Source organism: Eptatretus burgeri, chromosome 14 (assembly GCF_056783735.1).
Source record: "Eptatretus burgeri isolate ZD-2024b chromosome 14, Ebu_testis_v1, whole genome shotgun sequence".
NCBI lineage: Eukaryota > Metazoa > Chordata > Myxini > Myxiniformes > Myxinidae > Eptatretus > Eptatretus burgeri.
In genome coordinates this window covers 35768283-35789169 of record NC_140974.1, presented here as the reverse complement: position 1 = coordinate 35789169, position 20887 = coordinate 35768283, and the positions used below count along the sequence as shown (strand labels likewise).

Here is a 20887-nt window from a genome sequence, read left to right as displayed (position 1 = left end):
ATAAAATGGTCCACAGAAAAATCTTTTGATGATGCCATCGGTCACATGATTCAGCAGCCATATTGTTCTTTTTTTAAAAAAAAAACCTTCAAAAATCTTCTTCTCTGTAGTGGCGGAACAGATTGAGGTGAAGCTTTACAGGTATGACCGCCTATCCATGTTGAACAAAATTTCACACATATGACATCATAGGTCACATGGTTTGGCAGCAATATTAGATTTACTCAAAAACCTATAAATACCTTCTTATCCAGAAGGGCTGTACAGATCGAGGGGAGCCTTCACAGAAATGTTCGCCAAGCCTTGGGTGTACAAGTTTGTTCAGGATTAATTGATAGGTCACATGGTTTAACAGCCATATTGGATTGAAGAAAAATATTAAATAATTGGTCTCTTGAACCACTTAACATCTCAAAGTGACACTTTGCAACTATCACGTACCATCTCTGCATATATAATAAAATTTGTGTCACAAGTCACACGGTTTGGTGGCCATCTTGGATGGAAAAATACACCTCCGATTAACACAAAACTTCGCAAACGTGATCCCCTATACTATTTGAGTCAGAATATAAATTTATGATGTCATCGCTCATGTAGTTCATCAGCCATATTGGACTGAAAATTAAAAAAATATATAAAAATCTTCTCCAAATTGGCTGAACAAATTGAGGCAAAACTTTAAACTCATGTTCCTCCAGACTTGCTTGAACAAGTTTGTTAATTTCTAATTGATAGGTCACATGATTTGGTGGTCATATTGAATTAACCCTAAAACCGAGCTGTTAGGGTCTTCTAACATCTATCATCCAACATCTTCTTCATTTAACTTCATCTAACATCTTCTTCTCCAGAACGTCTGGCGAGATCAAGGGGAAACTTCACAGGCATATTCTCCAAGGCACGTGAATATAAGTTTGTTGATGAATAATTGATAGGTCGCATGGTTTGGCAGCCACATTGGATTGAAGCAAAAATATTAAATAATGTTTACTCTGGAGCCGCTGCATCAATCAATGAGAAACTTCAGAGTTATAATGCAGTAGACATCTGTAATGTAGCTTTGAAATTTCAAGCCAAATGGCTACATAGCTTGGCAACCATATTGGATTGAAAGAAAATTATTAAATGATGTTTACTCTGGAACCCCTGCATCATTCAATGCGAAACTTCAAAATTATTATCTAGTGGACAAGTGGAATGTATTTTTAAAATTTCAACCCAATCGGATGCAATGTTTGGCAGCCAGAATTATTTAATTATTTGAATCTGAGAACTTTTAGAATTTTTTATTTTTGCATTAGGTCACTTGGCTGCGCCTGCACGTGTTTGAGGGTACAGGAGAAGCAATTCAATTGATACTGATGATGGCACCAGGAAAAATGGTCAACTGTGTACATAATAAATGGATGGAATATGGCCTGTTTATCGGTGAATCCCACGTCATAGAGAAATGTGTCAGGTCTCATTAGACTCAGGGGAATCCTGCTTTACCCTTTGCACCCATGGTGTCCACATTTATTACTTTGTGATCAAGTTATTTAAACACCAATGCAATTGACACCGACTATGGATTCAGGAAAAAGGGCTAAATGCTGACGTAATAAATAGATTGAATGTGGCGTGTTACTGGGTCCAAAACTCATCAATCCCATTTCGTAGAGAGACGTATGGGGGTGGGGGGGGAGGGGTCTTTGTATTACTCAGTGGAGTTCTGGTTTACCCTTTGGACTCAGTGACATTTCTCACACATTTATTGCTTTGTGTTCAGGTAATTTAAATGCCAATTCAATTCATACCAACAATGTCCTCAGGAAAAAGGGCCAACTGCATACGTAAAAAAATAGATTGAGCACTTCATGTTAATTGGTCCGCATCTCGTCAGTCCCACGTTGTATCAAAGCAGAGTGGTATTTGTATCAAAGCGAGACATCTTGGTACCCAGTCATCACTGCCAGCAGTGATAAAGTGGCAGTTGTAGTTTTTTTAATATTATTTTTAATTTTTTTTGAATAAGGCTCAGTTGGATGTTCCTGGATGGTTTTGAGGGTAGAAGAGTAGCAGCTGAAATGTGAGTCCAATCCAGGATCTTCCTGATGACTTCATCTTTGCTTTTTGCTTGTTCGGGTTTCTTCTGTTGGCTCCAATGTCAGACTGTACCGATTTGGTCTTCCATTAAATTTTAATTGAATTTATTTTAAAGCCATTCTAAATTCAATTTAATAATGATGAAAAACGTCATGGGTCAGGGTCAGGTATCCAATCAAAGGGGGGGGGGCGTCAAAGCGGGACGTCTTGGTACCCGGTCACCACTGCCAGCAGTATCAAGTGGCAGTTCTAATTATGTCTCTTTTTGATTACGTAACACACCAGTCCACAAGCGCCACACAAAACAAGTTCTGGTGAGGTTATGCATTCTCTAATTGCTCTTTATCGTTTCAAAATGTTTTCTTGTTGATGCACAGAATATGACTCCGACAAAGAGTTAACGCTCGAACATCAGCTTGTCATTGTTTCGCATGGCTGCTAGCGTACTTGTAGCAATGTTTTGTTTGGTCTATCCATTGTTCCACCTGTCCACTGGCGTAGAACGACAATGTCCATCACGATTAAGACTAGTTTTCCATTCTGCTGCTGTAGTACATAACATTAAGCTGGCTATCCAATCAGTGGTATTGTGAACATCTAGATTCTATGATGTTTGCTAATTAAAAAGTACTTGTTTGACCTGTTCTCATGGCCTGCTCTCAATTATGAATCCTACCCATTCATGCCGTAATATTCAATGTAAAATTCTGAACTGATATGAAAGCAAGAGTTAAGATGTGTGACAATTTATACAAGTCCAGGAAAGTGTCAGAAAAGTGCTGTAAAAATTCAGCAAGATTAGACAAGTCTCGCTGGAAAACTGTCTGGATCAGTTTTCCGATGAATTCACTCTTGTGTTAATCAAGGAACAGATGCAGAATGATGAGAAGATGTAGAGGAAAAGAGGGGTGTTGGGAAAGCTTTTGTATTTAGTTATAAAAACAAGGGCGAAACAGACCAATGATACGAGACAGACAAATAGACAAGGCGAAGAGTTCGAAACTTGAATCGACCTCTTTTTATAAACCCGAGCTTGCTGTCTTCAATCAAAATAAACCTTTCCAGATGCTTACTTTATTAAAACCCAATTTTGTCTCTGTCTTTCTCATGAATGCAACTGTCATATCAATTCAATGGACATCGATTGCAACCATGTGGTGCCCATCTCTTAAGAGAAGAATTTGTTATTTGACCACAGTACAGCACACAGTGGCCTTCATTTACTAGAGGAACTGTGGGATATTTTAAGGTCCACTGTTGAATGCGAGAAAATGCAGCAACTGGCTTTGTGTCTCTTCCAAATACAAAACATGCATAATAGTGTAACAACTTTGCTAAGAGGCATCAGGGGAATCGTTTGTAATTTGAACTGCCCTGTTATACTGTCAGAAAACAATCCTTGACAAGAAGACTCAGAAGTGAGTACAAGACATCTGAGCCTCATAAATCTGTCAACCAATAAACCCACATTGTCAATACAAATGCAGTTGATTCTGCAACACAACCAATCAGCTCTCACCTAATCAACAAAATCCAGGTGGCTGGAATTATATAAATTATTGACACCTCCCACACTCCTTCAGCTGAAGAAGCTGTATAAAGCAACACAAGAAGGCAAACCCAAGGTAAGTGCTTTGCTGTTTCAAACCCTTCCCAGAGTTCCACCACAACCATAAAGATTATTTATAGCTGTGGAGGAAATCTGCATGTGGTCCATACATTTGCATGTGTTACATCCTTGGGAGCCTCATTGGTATGCATTGCTGTCTGCGCTGTCGCTGATGATTCGCCAATAAGAGATGGAACCGGTCCGGCAGCTGAAGGGGTGTATAGCTTTGTGTTTCTCATGTATATACTATTTGTGAATGTCTTTTCAGCTGTGGAGGAACTCTGTGAACAGTTTGAAACAGCAAATGGCTTGCCTTGTGTAGCCTTTCATGGTTGCTTTATGCAGCTTCATCAGCTGGAAGAGCATGGGAGGAGTCGATGTATATATACACACAGAGACTGACTGTTTATTATGGCATGCTCTTCCCTCAACAGTCCTTCCAGACTGCTGTCCATGCCATCACAATATCCTAGTGGTGTAATGGGTTATTTAAAGTGGTGTGGTGTAAGTAATGGGTAAGCAACTGCAGCTGTTCTGCAGAAATGGAAGTAAATTAAGCCTTGAAAGTTCATGCAAACAAATCCTACAGGTGTCCCAACTTTTATTGATTAGTTACAAACCCTCTGTCTGTATATAAGCAGTGTTGGAACAGACTGTGTTGCTACACGCTCTGAAGCATTATTTGGACAATATTGCACTGCAGGAAGTAGAATATTGCTGTCATAATGGCAAGAAAAAGACAATTAACAAAGGAAGACAGACAGACCATTATAACCCTTAAAAGTGTAGGTCTTTCCTTCAGAGAAATTGCAAGGTAAGCCAAGGTGTCAGTGAGTACAGTTTCCAACACCATCAAAAGGCACTTGGAAACTGGAGGAAACTCTGACAGGAAGAGGTCTGGCAGACCCAAAGCCACAACACAATCAAAGACAAGTTTCTGAGAGTCAACAGCTTGCGGGATAGGTGGCTCACAGGACAGCAGCTTCAAGCACAGCTTAACACTGGTCGAAGTAAGGAAGTCTCAGTTTCAACTGTGAAGAGCAGACTTCGATCTGCAGGTTTGACAGGTCGAGTGGCAGTGAGAAAGCCATTGCTAAGATGGAAAAATAAGAAAAAGAGGCTTGCCTTGGCCATGAAGTACCGCCAGTGGACGACTGAAAACTGGAAGAAGGTCTTATGGACCGATGAATCAAAATTTGAAATCTTCAGTTCATCATGCAGGGTTTTGTATGCCGTCGAGTAGGCGAATGGATGGTTCCTCAGTGTGTGACACCAACTGTCAAACATGGAGGAGGAAGCATGATGATCTGGGGCTCTTTTGCTGGATCCAGAGTCGGCGACTTGCACAGAGTGACTGGCACCCTGAACCAAAAGGGCTACCACAGCATTTTGCAGTACCATGCAATACCCTCTGGTCTACAACTAGTTGGTCAGGGGTTCATCTTACAACAAGATAACGACCCAAAACATACCTCCAGGCTATGTCCGAACTACCTTAGAAGAAAAGAACAAGATGGTAGGCTTCAAATCCTGGAATTGCCAGGACAGTCTCCAGACTTAAACCCCATTGAGCTGGTTTGGGATGAACTGGACAGAAGGGTGAAATCAAAGCAATCAACAAGTGCAACACATTTGTGGGAACTTCTGCAACAGTGTTGGGAAGAACTTTCCGAATAATATTTGATTTCCATTGTCGAAAGAATGCCACGAGTATGTTCGGCTATTACATCTGCAAAAGGTGGGGACTTTGATGAGTCAAAAATTTAGATTAAATTTTGTTCAACAAAACGATTCCATGATTTCTTTTTATCTGCGATTTCTTATTTGTTCTATGCTTTAAATTCAGAGTGCATTGAAACATTAAACTGCTTCAATTTCAGTAAAAACTGGAACAAAGGGGGTGTTCTAAAACTTTTGACTCGTAGAGTGTAGAATATATATATATATATATATATATATATATATATATATATATATATATATATATATATATATATATATATATATATATATATATATATATATACACACCCTGGTGTTGGCGCAGTGGTTAGGGCAGTGGCTTGGGATCCAAAAGGTCCTGAGTTCAAGCCCCGTTGGGCCACTGAATTAATACACCAGGGGGTTGACTCAGCCTGTCATCCTTCCGAGGTCGGCGAAATGAGTACCAGTATACTGGGCCGGTGTATACCCCGGTTAAAATAGGTGTACCATATCCCTGTGTCGTAAGAGGCGACCAGGGTTGCGTCAGGAAGGGCATCCGGCGTAAAACATGTGCCAAATCACTATGTGGATCATACGGATAATCCGCTGTGGCGACCCCCAACGGGAGCAGCCGAAAGAAGAAGAAGAAGAAGATATATACATATTAACATATATGCAATTATATGAGCAAAAGTTTGATGTACAAATTTGTAATTGGTACCGATAAGTATATCGTTTGTAAGAATAATATTTTATTACCAATTATAGCTACTTGGAGAGTGAAAAATACAAAGTTGCTTTACTTTTGACTATCATAATTATCTCGATTGGATAACTTTTTGAATGGCTCTTGTGCTACCAAGAAAAACTTTGAGGCTCTTGTTTCTCTTCATGATGACAAATACCTCATGCACAGATGATGTAATATTTAGCTGTACACGATGCAATAGTTGTTTCCAAGGTCAAACTTTTATTAATTTTGTTGCTCATTGTTCTCTCGCAGCTACTGCCAACGAGGCCAATTGTTCTGCAAGTTCACTCGGTGCAAGGCAGAGATGCTGTTTGTTGTTCGTGCCTCTGCTTCACCACCACAACCACCAACACAGTTGTTGCTTCTTCTTCTCCCGATTCTTCTCCTTCCTACACTGAGCCGTGGCCGTGGTATTCCTCTGAGGTCTTCTTCCCGCTTTTCATACCCAACGCAGGTGAACCACAAAAACTATTCAAACTAGGAGTACTTTAATATACAAGAAAACAAACACGACATATTAACCAAAGCTTTTTGTGCTGTACTTCTCAAGGTGGAATCACAGAAAGAGAACCAGGAAGTGAGACAGAGTGTGCATATATAAGCTTGTCTATGTAACTAATCTAAACAGGTCAGGATGGAAGGACAATCTGTTAAAGGTTTACAATAACATTCAACTCCATTTTTAATAGTAGTTTTTAGTGGCATTTACAAAAATTTAAATTTTGGCATGCTTCCTTTCATCTGAAGTTTTTGATACATTCCTTCGATTCTCATTAGGGTTTGGGTTACCACAAATCAGGTGACCAAAGAAGATATTAGGCGAGTCTAATGTCACGTTCCACACAATGATCATTATCTGCTCAGAAAGGATGGCGAGCAGCATTGCCATCTTGAAATGGTAAAGATAGAGGGGGGACATTAAAGGGGATCAAATGATGTTCAGACAGGATATGACACAGCCCTGCAGAGGGACCAGAGAACTCCATGTCACATAATGCAACAAAAATGGCTTGAATCGTGCAAACAATACAGGAAGCATTTGTAAACTAATTGAGTAAATGGCAAATGTCCCTTTGCATTTACAAAGCAATGTGAACTAAATTTGAAATTCACAATGGAGAACTGCTGGCAGATGTGGACATGGCTACAGAATCTCAAACCTTTCAGTTTTCTACAATGACTGTTCAAAAGCACACCACACCTGTTTAAATATTTTACAATGAGCAAATACCATCCGTCACTTCATTGTGGTAAAACTAAACGGGGGAGGGAGAAAAAGTGGGGGGGGGAGAGGGATAGAGGGGTGTGGGAGAGAGAGAGCAGGGAGAGTGAAGAGGTGGAGTGGAAAATGAGAGAGGAGGGAGGGGAACGATGAGGGGTGGGGGAAGGGAAGACATTGAGAGGTGAGAGGAAGGGACAGTTTCTTCTCCAATGGCCTGATTTATGATCATCATTTTTGGATTCAGACCAGGTCACTCAACCCTGGACTTGCTGCTTCTGCTTTTCCAAGAATGGATAGAGGTTCTCAATACCAGACATGAGATCAGAGCCATCTCCCTAGACATATTGCATGCCTTCGATACGGTCTGGCACCACGCCCTGCTCACTAAACACTCTTCCTATGGTATCCAAGGCAATCTCCACTCTTGGCTCGCAGACTTCCTCTCCTGCCTCAGTTAAAGCATGGCTCTTCATGGAATGCTCTCATCCACTCTTCCTGTTCAGGCTGGAGTTCCTTAAGACTGTGTTTTGGGCCCTGTGCTTTTTCTCGTTTTCATCAGTTATCTCTCCGGCTCTCTGGAAAATCCGCTTTAACTCTTTGCTCATGTCTCCACCCTCTGCCATGCCATCTGTCATCCCTCAGATCGGCAAGCAGCAGCCTCTTCACTGTCTGCAGATCTGGATAAAATCACAAGCTGGTCCAATATGAGGAATATGTCTTTCAATCCTGACAAATCTCACACACTCACTTTCCATCTTGAAAATCTGGGAAATGTCTTTCCAAAAGGACCATCTGGAACCTCCCTCCTCCCCCCCCCTCATCTACTTTCTCAACAATCCTCTTGAAAAAGTCCTTTCATTCAAACTTTTTGGCCTCACTATATGCTATGATCTTTCCTGGAAAAGCCACATCGACAAGCTGGCCTCCAAAACCAGTCACCGATTGGGCATCCTACGTCAAGCAAAGTCCTTCTTTCGCACATATGAGCTTCTGACCATGTACAAAGCTTTCATCCGCAGCATGATGGAGTACTGTTCTCTGCTCTGGGCTTGTGCTCCCGCCTCTAACCTTTCTCATCTTCACGCTGTGGAAACCAAGGCATTTAAGACCATTGGTACCTCCCGCGATGAGGCTGAGTCTTTGGGTCTCTCACACCCCAGCCTCCCCCCCACCCCCCGCTCTATCTGCTATCTGTCCCACACATATTTCCACAGGGCACTCAAGGTCCGCCAGCAACCACTTCTGGTTAAACTGCCAAAACGAATAATTTTTTTTTTTAAGGGAAGGTAGACATGCGATGGAGCATCAATGATGATTCATACCGTTTCATCAAAATAATTCTGCTTAGAATAACAGTGAAGATGGAGATAAAATAATCTCTAAATCCATTTTCGACTGGTCATACAATAAACATGGTCTGAAGACAAACTCCTGTCCAGAGACAAACTCCGGTCCGAACATAAATACCGCCGGACGTGTCTGGCTCCAAGCTGTCTGGAGACAAACACCGCCTGGATGCAACCGGTGCCTAACTGGCCAGAGACAAACTCCCCTCAGACATGTCCAGAGCCAAACTACCGTCCAGACATAAACAACGCCTGGACACATCCAGAGACTAATCCTGCCCAGACACGTCCAGAGACAAACATCGTCCAGACATAAACAACGCCTGGACACATCCAGAGACTAATCCTGCCCAGACACGTCCAGAGACAAACATCGTCCAGCCATAACCACCATCCGGATATGTCCAGAGACAGACAGAAAGAGGGAGGGGAGATTGAGAGAGGAGATGTGGGAGGAGGGTACTGCACTGTATTGGGAGAGGGTAGAGCAAGGATGGGAGAGAGAGAGAGAGAGAGAGAGAGAGAGATAGAGATAGAGAGAGAGATAGAAATAGAGATAGAGATAGAGATATATATATATATATATATATATATATATATATATATATATATATATATATATATATATATATATATATATATATATGGGAGATGGGAGATGGGAAAGGTGGGGGTAGGGTAGTTAGCAGTTAGCAGAGAGAATATGTTATGCTTGATGAACAACACACACACACACACACACACACACACACACACACACACACACACACACACACACACACACACACACACACACACACACACACACACACACACACTCTGACATTTATTTGTATAGATTGAATATCTTTTTCTGTTTACTACATAATCACCTTCATTGCATGAATACCCTCGCACTCGAGAGTATTCCATTTGGTTCAGTTTGTTAGTTTGTCTGTCTGTCTGTCCACACATAATGTGCTAACATAGGCCAAAAACACCACCTGATGGTAGTTTTATCAACCAAGTACCTCCATCAATAAAAGGTCACGATTACAATGCGACTACCTCATTAAAATATGTAAAATTAGAATGGGAGTATGTCTATAAAGTATATACAAATATAATGTGAGTACATGTATAAAGTATGCACAATTAGAATGTGAGTACATGTCTAAAGTATGTACAATTAGAATGTGAGTACATGTATAAAGTACGTACAAATATAATGCGAGTACATGTATAAAGTATGTACAATCAGAATGTGAGTACATTTATAAAGTATTGTCACGGCCTTGGCGGTTAGGTTAATTCCACTGACCCAATTGTCATAGATGGGCGGTTAACACCGACCAGACCAGATCGCCGAGTGTTTTTTTCTTGGAGGGGAACAGCTGAGTTCCTCAGATATTATGGCGCACGCGGAAAGAAAAGGCCGGCTCGGATGGAGCAATCGGAGGGAAGCTCAATGGGGTTTATCTCAAACCCATAACAGATACACAAAAACAAGCAACTTAAATAAATATGGAGGTTTAATGAAAATATATATCGAATATTTACAATGGTAATAATTGAAGGTGTAATAAAAAAAACAAATCAAAGTATGAGGTAATGCAATGCGAAATAACGAGAGCTAATTTTGAGACGTCTCCACACGGATGATAATACAGATAAGGGGAAAATAATAGAAAAGAAAATCCTCCCTTTATTCTGGCATTTAGCTTTGTCCAGAGATGGTCTTTATTGAACTTTGGGGTCGAGCCGTGTAATTCTGCATGGGAAGATGCACCCAAAATGGCGCCAAGCTGCTTTCTGGGTGGGAAACGTGCATGAGGTAATTCATGAGGCAGTATTCAACGCCAGGGCCCAGAAAATGCCGTGCAGCTTCTTTTCATGAACGAATAAGCTGAATGTTCCTCTCTTACACCAGGTTCACTCACAATAATCGTCCACCTTCCTCCTCGACCACACGATGAGACAATCTCTGAAGCCTCATGATAAGACCATGAGGCACGCTCTTCTTCCCCCTCAGAAACGTACACACTTCACCGCTCAGCCTTAACAGTCAATGACTAGTGTTTTGCTCCATCACACAGGTAAATTCACCGCACGACATGAGAATTGTGTTGTTATATTTTGTGGTGTCTAGATGTCCAGTCAGCGAGACCCCCTTACTTGATCATGTCCTCCCACAACTCTGTCCTCACAACTCTGTCCTCTCAGTTCTCTTTCTCCAAACCTTACTTTCCTTCCACCAGCTCTCTGACAGATGCCCATTAATAATCCACTCCAGGGGTGTGGCGTTTGCCAGCTGTCACCCCTGGAGGTGGGGCTTTCTACCTGCTTGGATGTGCAGCTCGGTTGTCATTGTTTTATGGACATGATCCCTCCCTATTGCCAGTCTTGAAATTCAAAAAAGCAAAGGAATAGGTCACGGGACAATTAAATATCGAGGTTCATTGGCCTTAATTCCTATCTAATTAACACAGCACAACCCCCACGTGGTGACAGATAACACTTAAGCGCACAGCTTCCTGACTTAATTTACATCAAGATGTCTCCCACACATCCACAAACCAAGCAACTCCATGCAATCCTAACTTTCCAATGAAATTCCTCCATCTACCACCACAACTGTAACAGTATGTACAATTAGAATGTGAGTACATCCATAAAATATGCACAATTAGAATGTGAGTACATCCATAAAATATGTTCAATTAGAATGTGAGTACATCCATAAAATATGTACAATTAGAATGTGAGTACGTCTATAAAGAGAGTTCAATGAGAATGTGAGTACATGTATAAAATATGGACAATTAGAATGTGAGTACGTCTATAAAGTGAGTTCAATGAGAATGTGAGTACATGTATAAAATATGTACAACTAAAATGTGAGTACATGTACAAAATATAAACAATTACAATGTGAGTACATGTGTAAAGTATGTACAATTGGAATGCGAGTTCATGTATAAAGTATGTACAATTAGAAAGTGAGTACATCTATAAAGTGAGTTCAATGAGAATGTGAGTACATGTATAAAGTATGTACAATTAGAATGTGAGTACATTTATAAAGTATGTACAACTAAAATGTGAGTACATGTATAAAATATAAACAATTAGAATGTGAGTACATGTGTAAAGTATGTACAATTAGAATGTGAGTCCATGTATAAAGTATGTACAATTAGAATGTGAGTTCATGTACAAAATATGTACAATTACAATGTGAGTTCATGTATAAAGTATTGTTGCGAATTCGCGCCCGCCGGCGTGCGATCGGCCGCTCGACTCGAATGGCGGCCGCCTCGCCCGCCGAAACGGACAATTCAGTCGTGACCCTCTCGGACCAACGCCGGGAGCTAGTCATGGGTGGGGGTTTAACCTCACCACGATCATGCCAATTGCCCACCCGCGCAGGATAGGGTCGCTCGCCAAATTCGATCAACCTAAGTACCTGCGCGAATGGTTGACCAGGCGATCGCACCTCGCCGCAGGTCGACTCTGGACACGAGCCGCTTGGGCGGCCCGTTCCGTGCTATCGGGATAACCGAGCGGTGTTATCACCGACCTGAACGGTTCAGATTAATTACCGGGCGTATTAAGCCCACTACGAACCCTTTATGTGAAGCAGGATGGAGGGTCAATAAAGAAAAGATGAAGCGAAACGGGAAAACAGTTCACACAATGCACATTTATTACGCGACACACGGAAAGCACACATATACAGCCAAACAGTCAAAATGCACATATAGCAGTTAAAACAAAAGAAACAATGACGCAGAGTTACTACCGACTACGCGCACACACGGCAACATTTATACAGTTCTACTTTACAGACGGCGCCAACACACATTTACTCAAAAGCAAAGGAAAGAAGCCACCCTCATAGACAAGGGGGCAGAAAGGCCTGGAGGCCAATATGTGTGCGTGACCTGGAGGAGCGGCCAGGTCCGCGAGATCGGGGGGGGGTCCTACCCGCGTCCTCGTGACGCGTTGGCGGACGAGCCGCAGATGTGGCGGCGTGGCTGTGCCCCGACTCCGTGCTCCTTGGTGGGTTTCGTTGGCACGACGTTTGGAGTGGGGTGGGAACGGGGCCCCCTTTTTGCACAATCTCAGCGTGGGGGAAATGGGGAATTGTTGATGCCCTGGGGAGGAGAATGGCTGGCTGGCTTGGGTCCCGCGACGAGCGATCTCACACCGCGACCTCGTCGCCGACCGCCGTCCTTCTCGCCTCGGACCCAGCTCCTTTTCCTCCTCCCGCAACTCTCCTCAGCCGACTGCAGAACCCAACTCGCTGCCACACCGATGACTTCGCCACCCGACTCCACTCTCTACCACACCGATGACTCGACTCACTCTGCCCTGCTGACACACTCTGCTACTGCCACACTCTGCTACTGCCACACTCTGCTACTGCCACACTCTGCCACGATTCGCCTTGAGCTCGCCGTTTTATAGTCCGGCAAGAGAAAACAATATGCAAATATCCGGATCAGGATGACCTCGGGGGCGGAGCCATGCTCACCAATTGGACGGAGGAAAAGTGGACGTGAACCTCCCCTGATCCTAGAATTTGCATATATCGATTTCACACAGACGCGCCTGGAGGCGGGGCCAAGCCGCTCCGCGCTTGCTAATTGGACGGATCAGAAGTGGGCGTGTAGCGTTCTTGATCCGAATTCTCCCTCGGAAAGGCCGCTATTTGCACTCGCTGCTCGGTGCGTATCGCTGAACGAGCCCAAGACAGCCCGACGCTCAATGTTCACAGGTGGTGCGGGAATGGCCGTAGAAGGAGAGAAGTGAGGGTGGTGAAGGGTTTATCGGTGGTGGTTTGATGGTTATTGTGCCGTTTGGGAATAACGGTGATGCGATGTTTGCGGGATGGAGTTATGAAGGTAAAGGTCGTGACTTTTGGCGTTGTTGTTTTTGTCTGAGGGTTGGAGCGTGGTTGTAGTTGGTGACGATGGCTGGCGTGGTGGTTAACGTGGTTGTTGTGTGATGGCGGTTGAGACGTGGTTGGTTCAAAATAAAGATAGAACATAAAAACGGCAATCTCAAAGCGTCGCAGCCCGAATGAATCACATAAATTCCCTCTAGACAACGGATTTGAGGCTAACTACACATGTACTTAGAGATATCTCACCTACGGGCCCTTAATGGTGTAATGCGAATTTCCACAGCCGTAACACTATGTACAATTAGAATGTGAGTTCATGTATAAAGTATGTACAATTAGAATGTGAGTACGTCTATAAAGTGAGTACAATGAGAATGTGAGTACATGTATTAAATATGCACAATTAGAATGTGAGTACATGTATAAAGTATGTACAATTATAATGTGAGTACATCTATAAAGTATGTGCAAATAAAATGTGAGTACATGTATAAAATATATACAATTAGAATGTGAGTACATGTGTAAAGTATGTACAATTGGAATGTGAGTTCATGGATAAGTTATGTACAATTAGAATGTGAGTTCATGTATAAAGTATGTACAATTAGAATATGAGTACATGTATAAAGTATGTACAATTAGAATGTGAGTACATGTATAAAATATGTACAATTAGAATATGAGTACATCCATATAATATGTACAATTAGAATGTGAGTACATCTATAAAGTATGTACAATTAGAATGTGAGTACATCTATCAAGTATGTACAATTAGAATGTGAGTACATGTATAAAATATGTACAATTAGAATGTGAGTACATGTATAAAGTATGTACATTTAGAATGTGAGTACATGTATAAAGTATGTACAATTAGAATGTGAATACGTTTTAAGGATGTACAATTAGGAGGAACATACGTCTCTGAAGCATGAAATGTGAGGAAGTCGAAAAATGCATACAATTGTAACGTGAATCTACAAAATATAACCAAAAAGGTTTATTTATCCACTGTATTATGAAAAACCTGTGTCGTTAAACATCGTCTTCACACACACAAACAGCAGAATACAAACACCATACAAAACTAGTCCTGGCAGGGTCAACAATCTCTGATTGCTCTTTCTAGTTCACTATTAAATTATTCAGCAATTTTGTTAACTACCAAAACCAGTATTCTTTAGTTTAGGGCTTTCTTCCATCATCTTATTGTTTCCACTGTCAAGCAGTTCTAGGCGGATTCATCTTTATCAAAGTCAGACAATCCTTTACTGAGTTGCTTTGTGGTTAAGTGGGTAAGAATTTACTGGACTTTCCTTCACGACAGCATGTTTGATTTCCTGGGTTTTGCTCATGCATCTGCATTAGTTGGTGGATGTTGAATATCCCACAGTGTCTTTCGCGAAGAGTAGGCGAGTTATCTCCGGTAGTCTGAAGAAATGACAAATTCCTGCTTTTACCTACAGGGGACACTGCATCCATGGCACAGCCGTACTCCCAGTAATGATTCCATCCAGCAATCATGTGCTGCATACTAATGAATAGAATAGATGTCATCCATCCACACAAAAGCCTGGTGTTGGCTTAATGGTCTAACTTTATACCTTGAAATATCATGCGACAGTAGTGGGTTTGGCATCCTAGTGTCCTGAGTTCAAATCCTGCCTGGCTGTTGAATTAATTCAAGGAGGGGGTTGACTCAGCCTGTCATCCTTCTGAGGTTGGCAAAATGAGTACCAGTTTGCTGGTATCCTGTGTTGGCATGGTGACCCGTGGATTATGCCCAATAGTCCAGGAGACTGTTTACGCAGCACCAACGCTCTGGACAGAGTATGGTCCCATTGGATCCACACATGTACACATTCTATAATCAACACCTGGCTTCTGGTTGACATCCTGGACAATGTGACAGAAACTATATGGAGGAGAACCCCCTGATAAGAATGTAAAATGGAAGCAGAGCACATTGTATACCTGTTTCATACTTGCTTGTGTTGATACATACTTGATTATATGATATCGAAGAGTATTTGTGTTCCTGTGAGTGTTGACATATTATATGCAAGTACAAGCAAATAACTGGCCAGATTAATTTCACAGTTCACTATTAGGTTCTACTGCCCAGTAGTGTGTTTTATCAAACAGTCAATTGTGAATCCTGATTTAATTGTTGATGAACATATGCTTTTTAATGTCATTACTCATTCCATCAGTACATCGAACCATTTTAAATCAGCAATGGAAGAGTGACTTCAACCCCTTCATCGAAATTAGTCATCCCCCCCCCCCCCCGGAAATCATAAACTCCTTCAATAGCTGCCCATCATCTTGTAAAACTAGAATAACTGCGCCCCCTTGTGTTATTGGGAAAGTTTAAAGCTGCAACCTGGTGAAGTCTACAGGATATTGAGTTTGCTTCCCACATTATCAAATGAAGTAAAATATAAAGATTAATAATGGATGTTCACTCGAATATAATTTTAAAAACGTTATCACCTCCACCAGCGAAGGTGGACGGAGGTTATGTTTTCACCCTGTTTGTTTGTCTGATTGTCTGTTTGTCTGTCTGTGAGCCGGATATCTCAAGAAGTTATCGACAGATTCAGATTAAACTTGGTGGACAGCTTTGGTGTGCGACAAGAACAAGCAGATTCGATTTTGGTTCAGTTCCGGATGCAGAACCAGCATATCAGTGGTTTACAAAACGTAAACTGTACAGCCTGGCGGAGGTATGTGCTCTATAGAGTGTCGTTCTCATTTCCTTGTTATTGGCACAGTTAGACTAATTTCGAGTTTCTTGTCGATGCAAGTCAAGTTCTGAAAGTTTGAACAATAAATTATTCTAAACTCGAAGGGCACTCGGTAGAGTGCATCCCTCCGCCACGCAATGCCTGACCCACGAGAACATATCGGGCCCATTACATTTTTGAAATATCATGCTGTGCAGTACTATATCATTTTGGGGCCAATTTCTTAATGGTGAAGAATCACTTTGAAATTACTCGTAGTCAGGTCCGGAATCGGATCTTCAACAAAATATACGCAGGTCGTCCTTGTCACACACGCAACGTGTCCACCAAGTTTCATCCTAATTCGTCCACAACTTTTTGAGATATACTGTACATAAACAAACAAACAGACAAACAAACAGACAAACATACAGAAAGGGGTGAAAACATAACCTCCTTCACCTTCGGTGGAGGAGGTAATAATTATCTTCGTTCAAACATTCTCTTGATAAAATTCATAAATGCTTGCTTTGCTGCCGAAGTAAAGTTTATCATAATATGATGTGCCTTTCGGTCATGGGTTATGTCTGAGTCAGCACGAGGGATGGACGCTGGCACTGGGTAAAGGCCCGGTCACACCTTGACGTTTTAGCCAGCGATGGCAACGTATTAAAATGTATGTAAAACGCTGGCTTACGTTGAACTTTTGATGTTTTTTTTTTAAAGATTCGGACATATTCATAACGAGTTGGTCGTATGCATAACATATTAGTAATGGACACAGAACGTTTCGTTGTGTTATAGATAACTTATACCAACGAATGCTGAACCTGTTGTTGGCCTACACAACCGATGCCCAACGATAGTCTAACTTAGGCATAGCGCGTTGCACGCATCGCCGACGATGTCGTGACGTAGCCTATTAAAAGGCTGACGCACAACGATTCGAATCATAACTGCCGTAGAAATGGAAGTGTCAACATTGCGGTCACACCTTGGCGATCTTGCCAGCGTATGCCGACCTAAGAAAAATGTGTCTAAAACGTTGGTGGCACGTCAAATACGGTATGAGTAAGTTTGGTATACGTGAGTAGAACGCTAAAGTATGCTATCATACGTCGTAGTAAGTAGAGTACGTCAAGAAATTTTAAACATGTTCAAAATTTTACGACGTACTCGGCGTATGACACACGTTCCGCATGCGATGGGGATAAGTTTTACACACGATATGCGGACGCTTACACACGTCCACAAAGGCTACTTATAAGCTACTCATAAGTCGAAACACGTCGCGGTAATGTCTTTTTTACGCGAAACTTATTTCTAACTTATGTTTGACGTGCTTTGAACCAATTCTTTACGTAGTCCCAACACACATCGACGTCTTCCGGTCGACAAAAAAAAAAAATGAACGTGTTTCTAGCTTACAACTGCCATATAAAGACGTGTTCCCAGCGGTTTTGGGAATTGGTATATAAAAATGGTGTTCATAAAAGTGGAACCCAACAGTGTTTTCGAGTCCTTTTTGAGTCGATGTCCATGTCAGCAGTAACAGTATCAGTATCAGTATTAGTATTAGTATTAGTATTAGTAGTAGTTTGTTCATGTTGGCAGTAGTAGGTGGGTGTGAGGGGGAGGGTGTGGGTTATGATGGATCGTCCTTGCGTCCGCGTGTCCACGGGTAGGTTCATAGGCTGCCACTCAACGATTTAAATGGCTACATCTCCACGATTGAAAGTAGACGCTTGCGCTCAACAATTGGATTTTTTTTACACTCAACGACTTTTAAATGGTACCACTCAGCTATTTTCATTGTTTACAATGAACGATTTAAATTGCTGTCACTCGCCTTTGTTTTTTGACGCTGGGGTTTGGAAATTTGAAGCGTTTCTTCTGAACGTGTTAAAACGCTCAAACTCGACTATTTTAAATAGACGCTGCCGATGGACAATTGGAATCATAGCCAAGCTGGTCATCGAAGTGTGAACATCCTCGTCATGCCGAAGAAAAGTTTGAAGAATGCTGCAAATAAGTGTCCTGGCCGTGGCCGTGGACGCTGACGCAAGGACGATCCATTATACCGACGTCTTTCAGCCTATGAGTAACTTAAAAGTAACGTCTGCCGATGTGTGGCAACGATCGCGTAACGTGCCAACAACACGTTAATCATAGGTTACAAATAAGTTTCGGGTACGCTAAACATTACCTCGGCGTGTCTCAACTTATGATTAACTTACAAGTAGCATGTGTTGACGTCTGTCAACGATCGCAGACCGTACATACAACTTGTGGCCAGCGTAGCGGAACGTGTGAGTCATACGCCGGCATACGTCGTGAAATTTCAAGCATGAAAAAATTTGAGGACAACCGAAAAGTACAACGTTTAAAGCCAACGTACAACGACGTATGGCAGTGTTTTTCAGCGTGCTCTCAATGTTATCAAAACTTACCCATAACGTATTCAACGTGTGCCAGTGTTTTAGAAAAAAAAATTCAAAAATCGGCATACGTTGGCTAAAACGTCAAGGTTTGACCGGGCCTTAAGGTCTTCATTTCTCATAAGATTCCTCAAGCAGGTTGTGCTGTCACTAAAGACAAACTTCAAAACCAGGTCATGTGATTACTGCAGTTATGTTCTTCTCCAAGGTCAGGTCATTACTAAAGTTGAGCTTCTGCATAAGGTCAGGTCATTATTTAGGCTGAACTTGTGCACGAGGTCAGGTCATTAGAAGATTACTAGAGCTGAACTTATTTCAGAGTTTGTTCATACTCAAGATAGTTATATTAGTCATTGGGAAATCATGTTATAGTTATGCACATACAGAGTAAGGTGGGGGCAAGTTAACCCCTTTCCTGGCCTCCCCCTTATATAGACTTACTTGGTCCTGGTTAGGTGTTCAAGGTCCTTCACATCTGCACAAGGGGGTTATTTGGCTTTATACCTTTCAGTGGGAAATTTCAAATGAAAAATAATGTTCAGTATACTGAACAAATGGACTGAGGACGATGTATAAGCAATATATTGTCACGGGGGTGGCCGGCCCAAATTTGTGGTCGCCAGGTGGTTAACACCGACAGCCCCGGATGGCCAAGCGGTTCCTTATTAAGAGGAGGCAGACACGTTGATCAACCGTGATTTTAACATGTGCTCGAAGAGCATGGCCGAAGGCAATGGCGGACAGGTAGAGGAGTACGGCACAGGAGCACTGCACCAGGACAGCACAAGGGGTTTATCTGAGAACCCCATTCCAAACGGACAAATACAATTTCTTCAAAATAAACACATTTAATGAATGTGCACAAATATTTACAAGGACAATAATTTAACAGGTAATAATAATGAGATGAAATTACTAAATCCTACAGTCAAGGCGTCGCAAATTGACGTGAATACAGACAAAGGGTGACACAAAATGAAAATACCCCCCCCGCCCCCCTTTAAGTATACCGATACTCAGCTTGGCTCAGAGCTAGTCCTTTTCAAACTTGGAATGGGGAGTGCTTCCACCAGCACGTGCACACGTGTGCAAAATGGCGCCAACACTCGTCGCCGGGCAAATGTATGCCAGGCAATCCGCAAGCAGCTTTCCACATGAAGGCTCAAAACGTGCCAGCCTTCCTCTTTCCAAGGTGCCACCTGCCTCGTGCAGTCCTCACACCGACCTCGTGAGTGTGCTCTGCCGATCTTCAATTCTATCCAGACAGAAGCCTTCCACAATCCACACATGCGCAAGCCTACCTGCTCTCGACCTCGAGCACACCAATCCCGTGTCCTGTGCAGTCGGAACCTCCCTCGCCCTCTTCCCTGTGCACTCTATATCCTCCGCTTCCGGGGCGCGGCCTGCTCGCCCCCAAACCCAGGAAGGCAGGGCTTCTCCTGTTCGTTGTGGTTTCAGGGACGCGTTTCCCAGCTTTACTGCCTGGCTTGAAATATTAAAAAAACATAGGGAAAATCACAGAGGGCAATCATGTACTGGGGAACTTATTCTTACTCCCTAAGCTAATTAACACCGCACCATCCCTTGTATGGTGACACGTAACACTTAAGTTCACAGATTCCCTAACTTCGCTACATCGAGATGTTTTCTACTCATCTGTGGAACAAGCAACTGTACACAATGCTGAATTCCCTCTTAAATCCTTCCATCTACCCCATACAACCATAACAATATGTTGATGGATGGGGAGGAGGACCCTTGCCCATCCTTTCTCTCTCTGTATTTCTCTGTTTGTATGATATGCAGTGAAAATGCTTCAACTCTATTAAACCGATATAACTAATGTACATGGTCCTCACCTCAAGAAAAAGCTAACTAACAAAACATTCGTGTTTTCGCCCTGCAATGAGCTCCCTTTGGCACACCGGTGGAAAGGCTGGCAAGCCAGCATGAGGGTACGTATGTGTTCACTTAGGTATGAAGAGTTTTAAAAGGAGCCTGCTTCAGTTGGTGGTCTTTTGGTTCTGCTCCAACAAACAAAGGTTAATCCTCCTCAGCAGTGTACTTGTGGCTTCAAAAGTGATGACTTGAAAAGTACGTGCAGAG

At 42.3% G+C, this 20887-nt stretch overlaps 1 protein-coding gene across 8 annotated transcripts in view; it reads left to right on the top strand.

Annotated features, from left to right (window-relative positions):
* The window catches only part of ADAMTSL2 (ADAMTS like 2), a 225241-nt gene that overhangs the window by 62082 nt on the left and 142272 nt on the right, over nt 1–20887 (top strand). For 7 of the 8 annotated variants that reach the window (XR_015051130.1, XR_015051131.1, XM_085854359.1 and 4 more), the window contains one exon: nt 6405–6606. Coding sequence is in view for 5 of the 8 variants with exons in the window: in XM_085854360.1 (XP_085710486.1) it covers nt 6405–6606 (202 nt within the window). In the remaining 3 variants the exon portion in view is untranslated. Of the gene's footprint in view, nt 1–6404; nt 6607–20887 lie in introns of those variants that run through there. The other variant, XM_085854362.1, reaches the window with a different exon arrangement.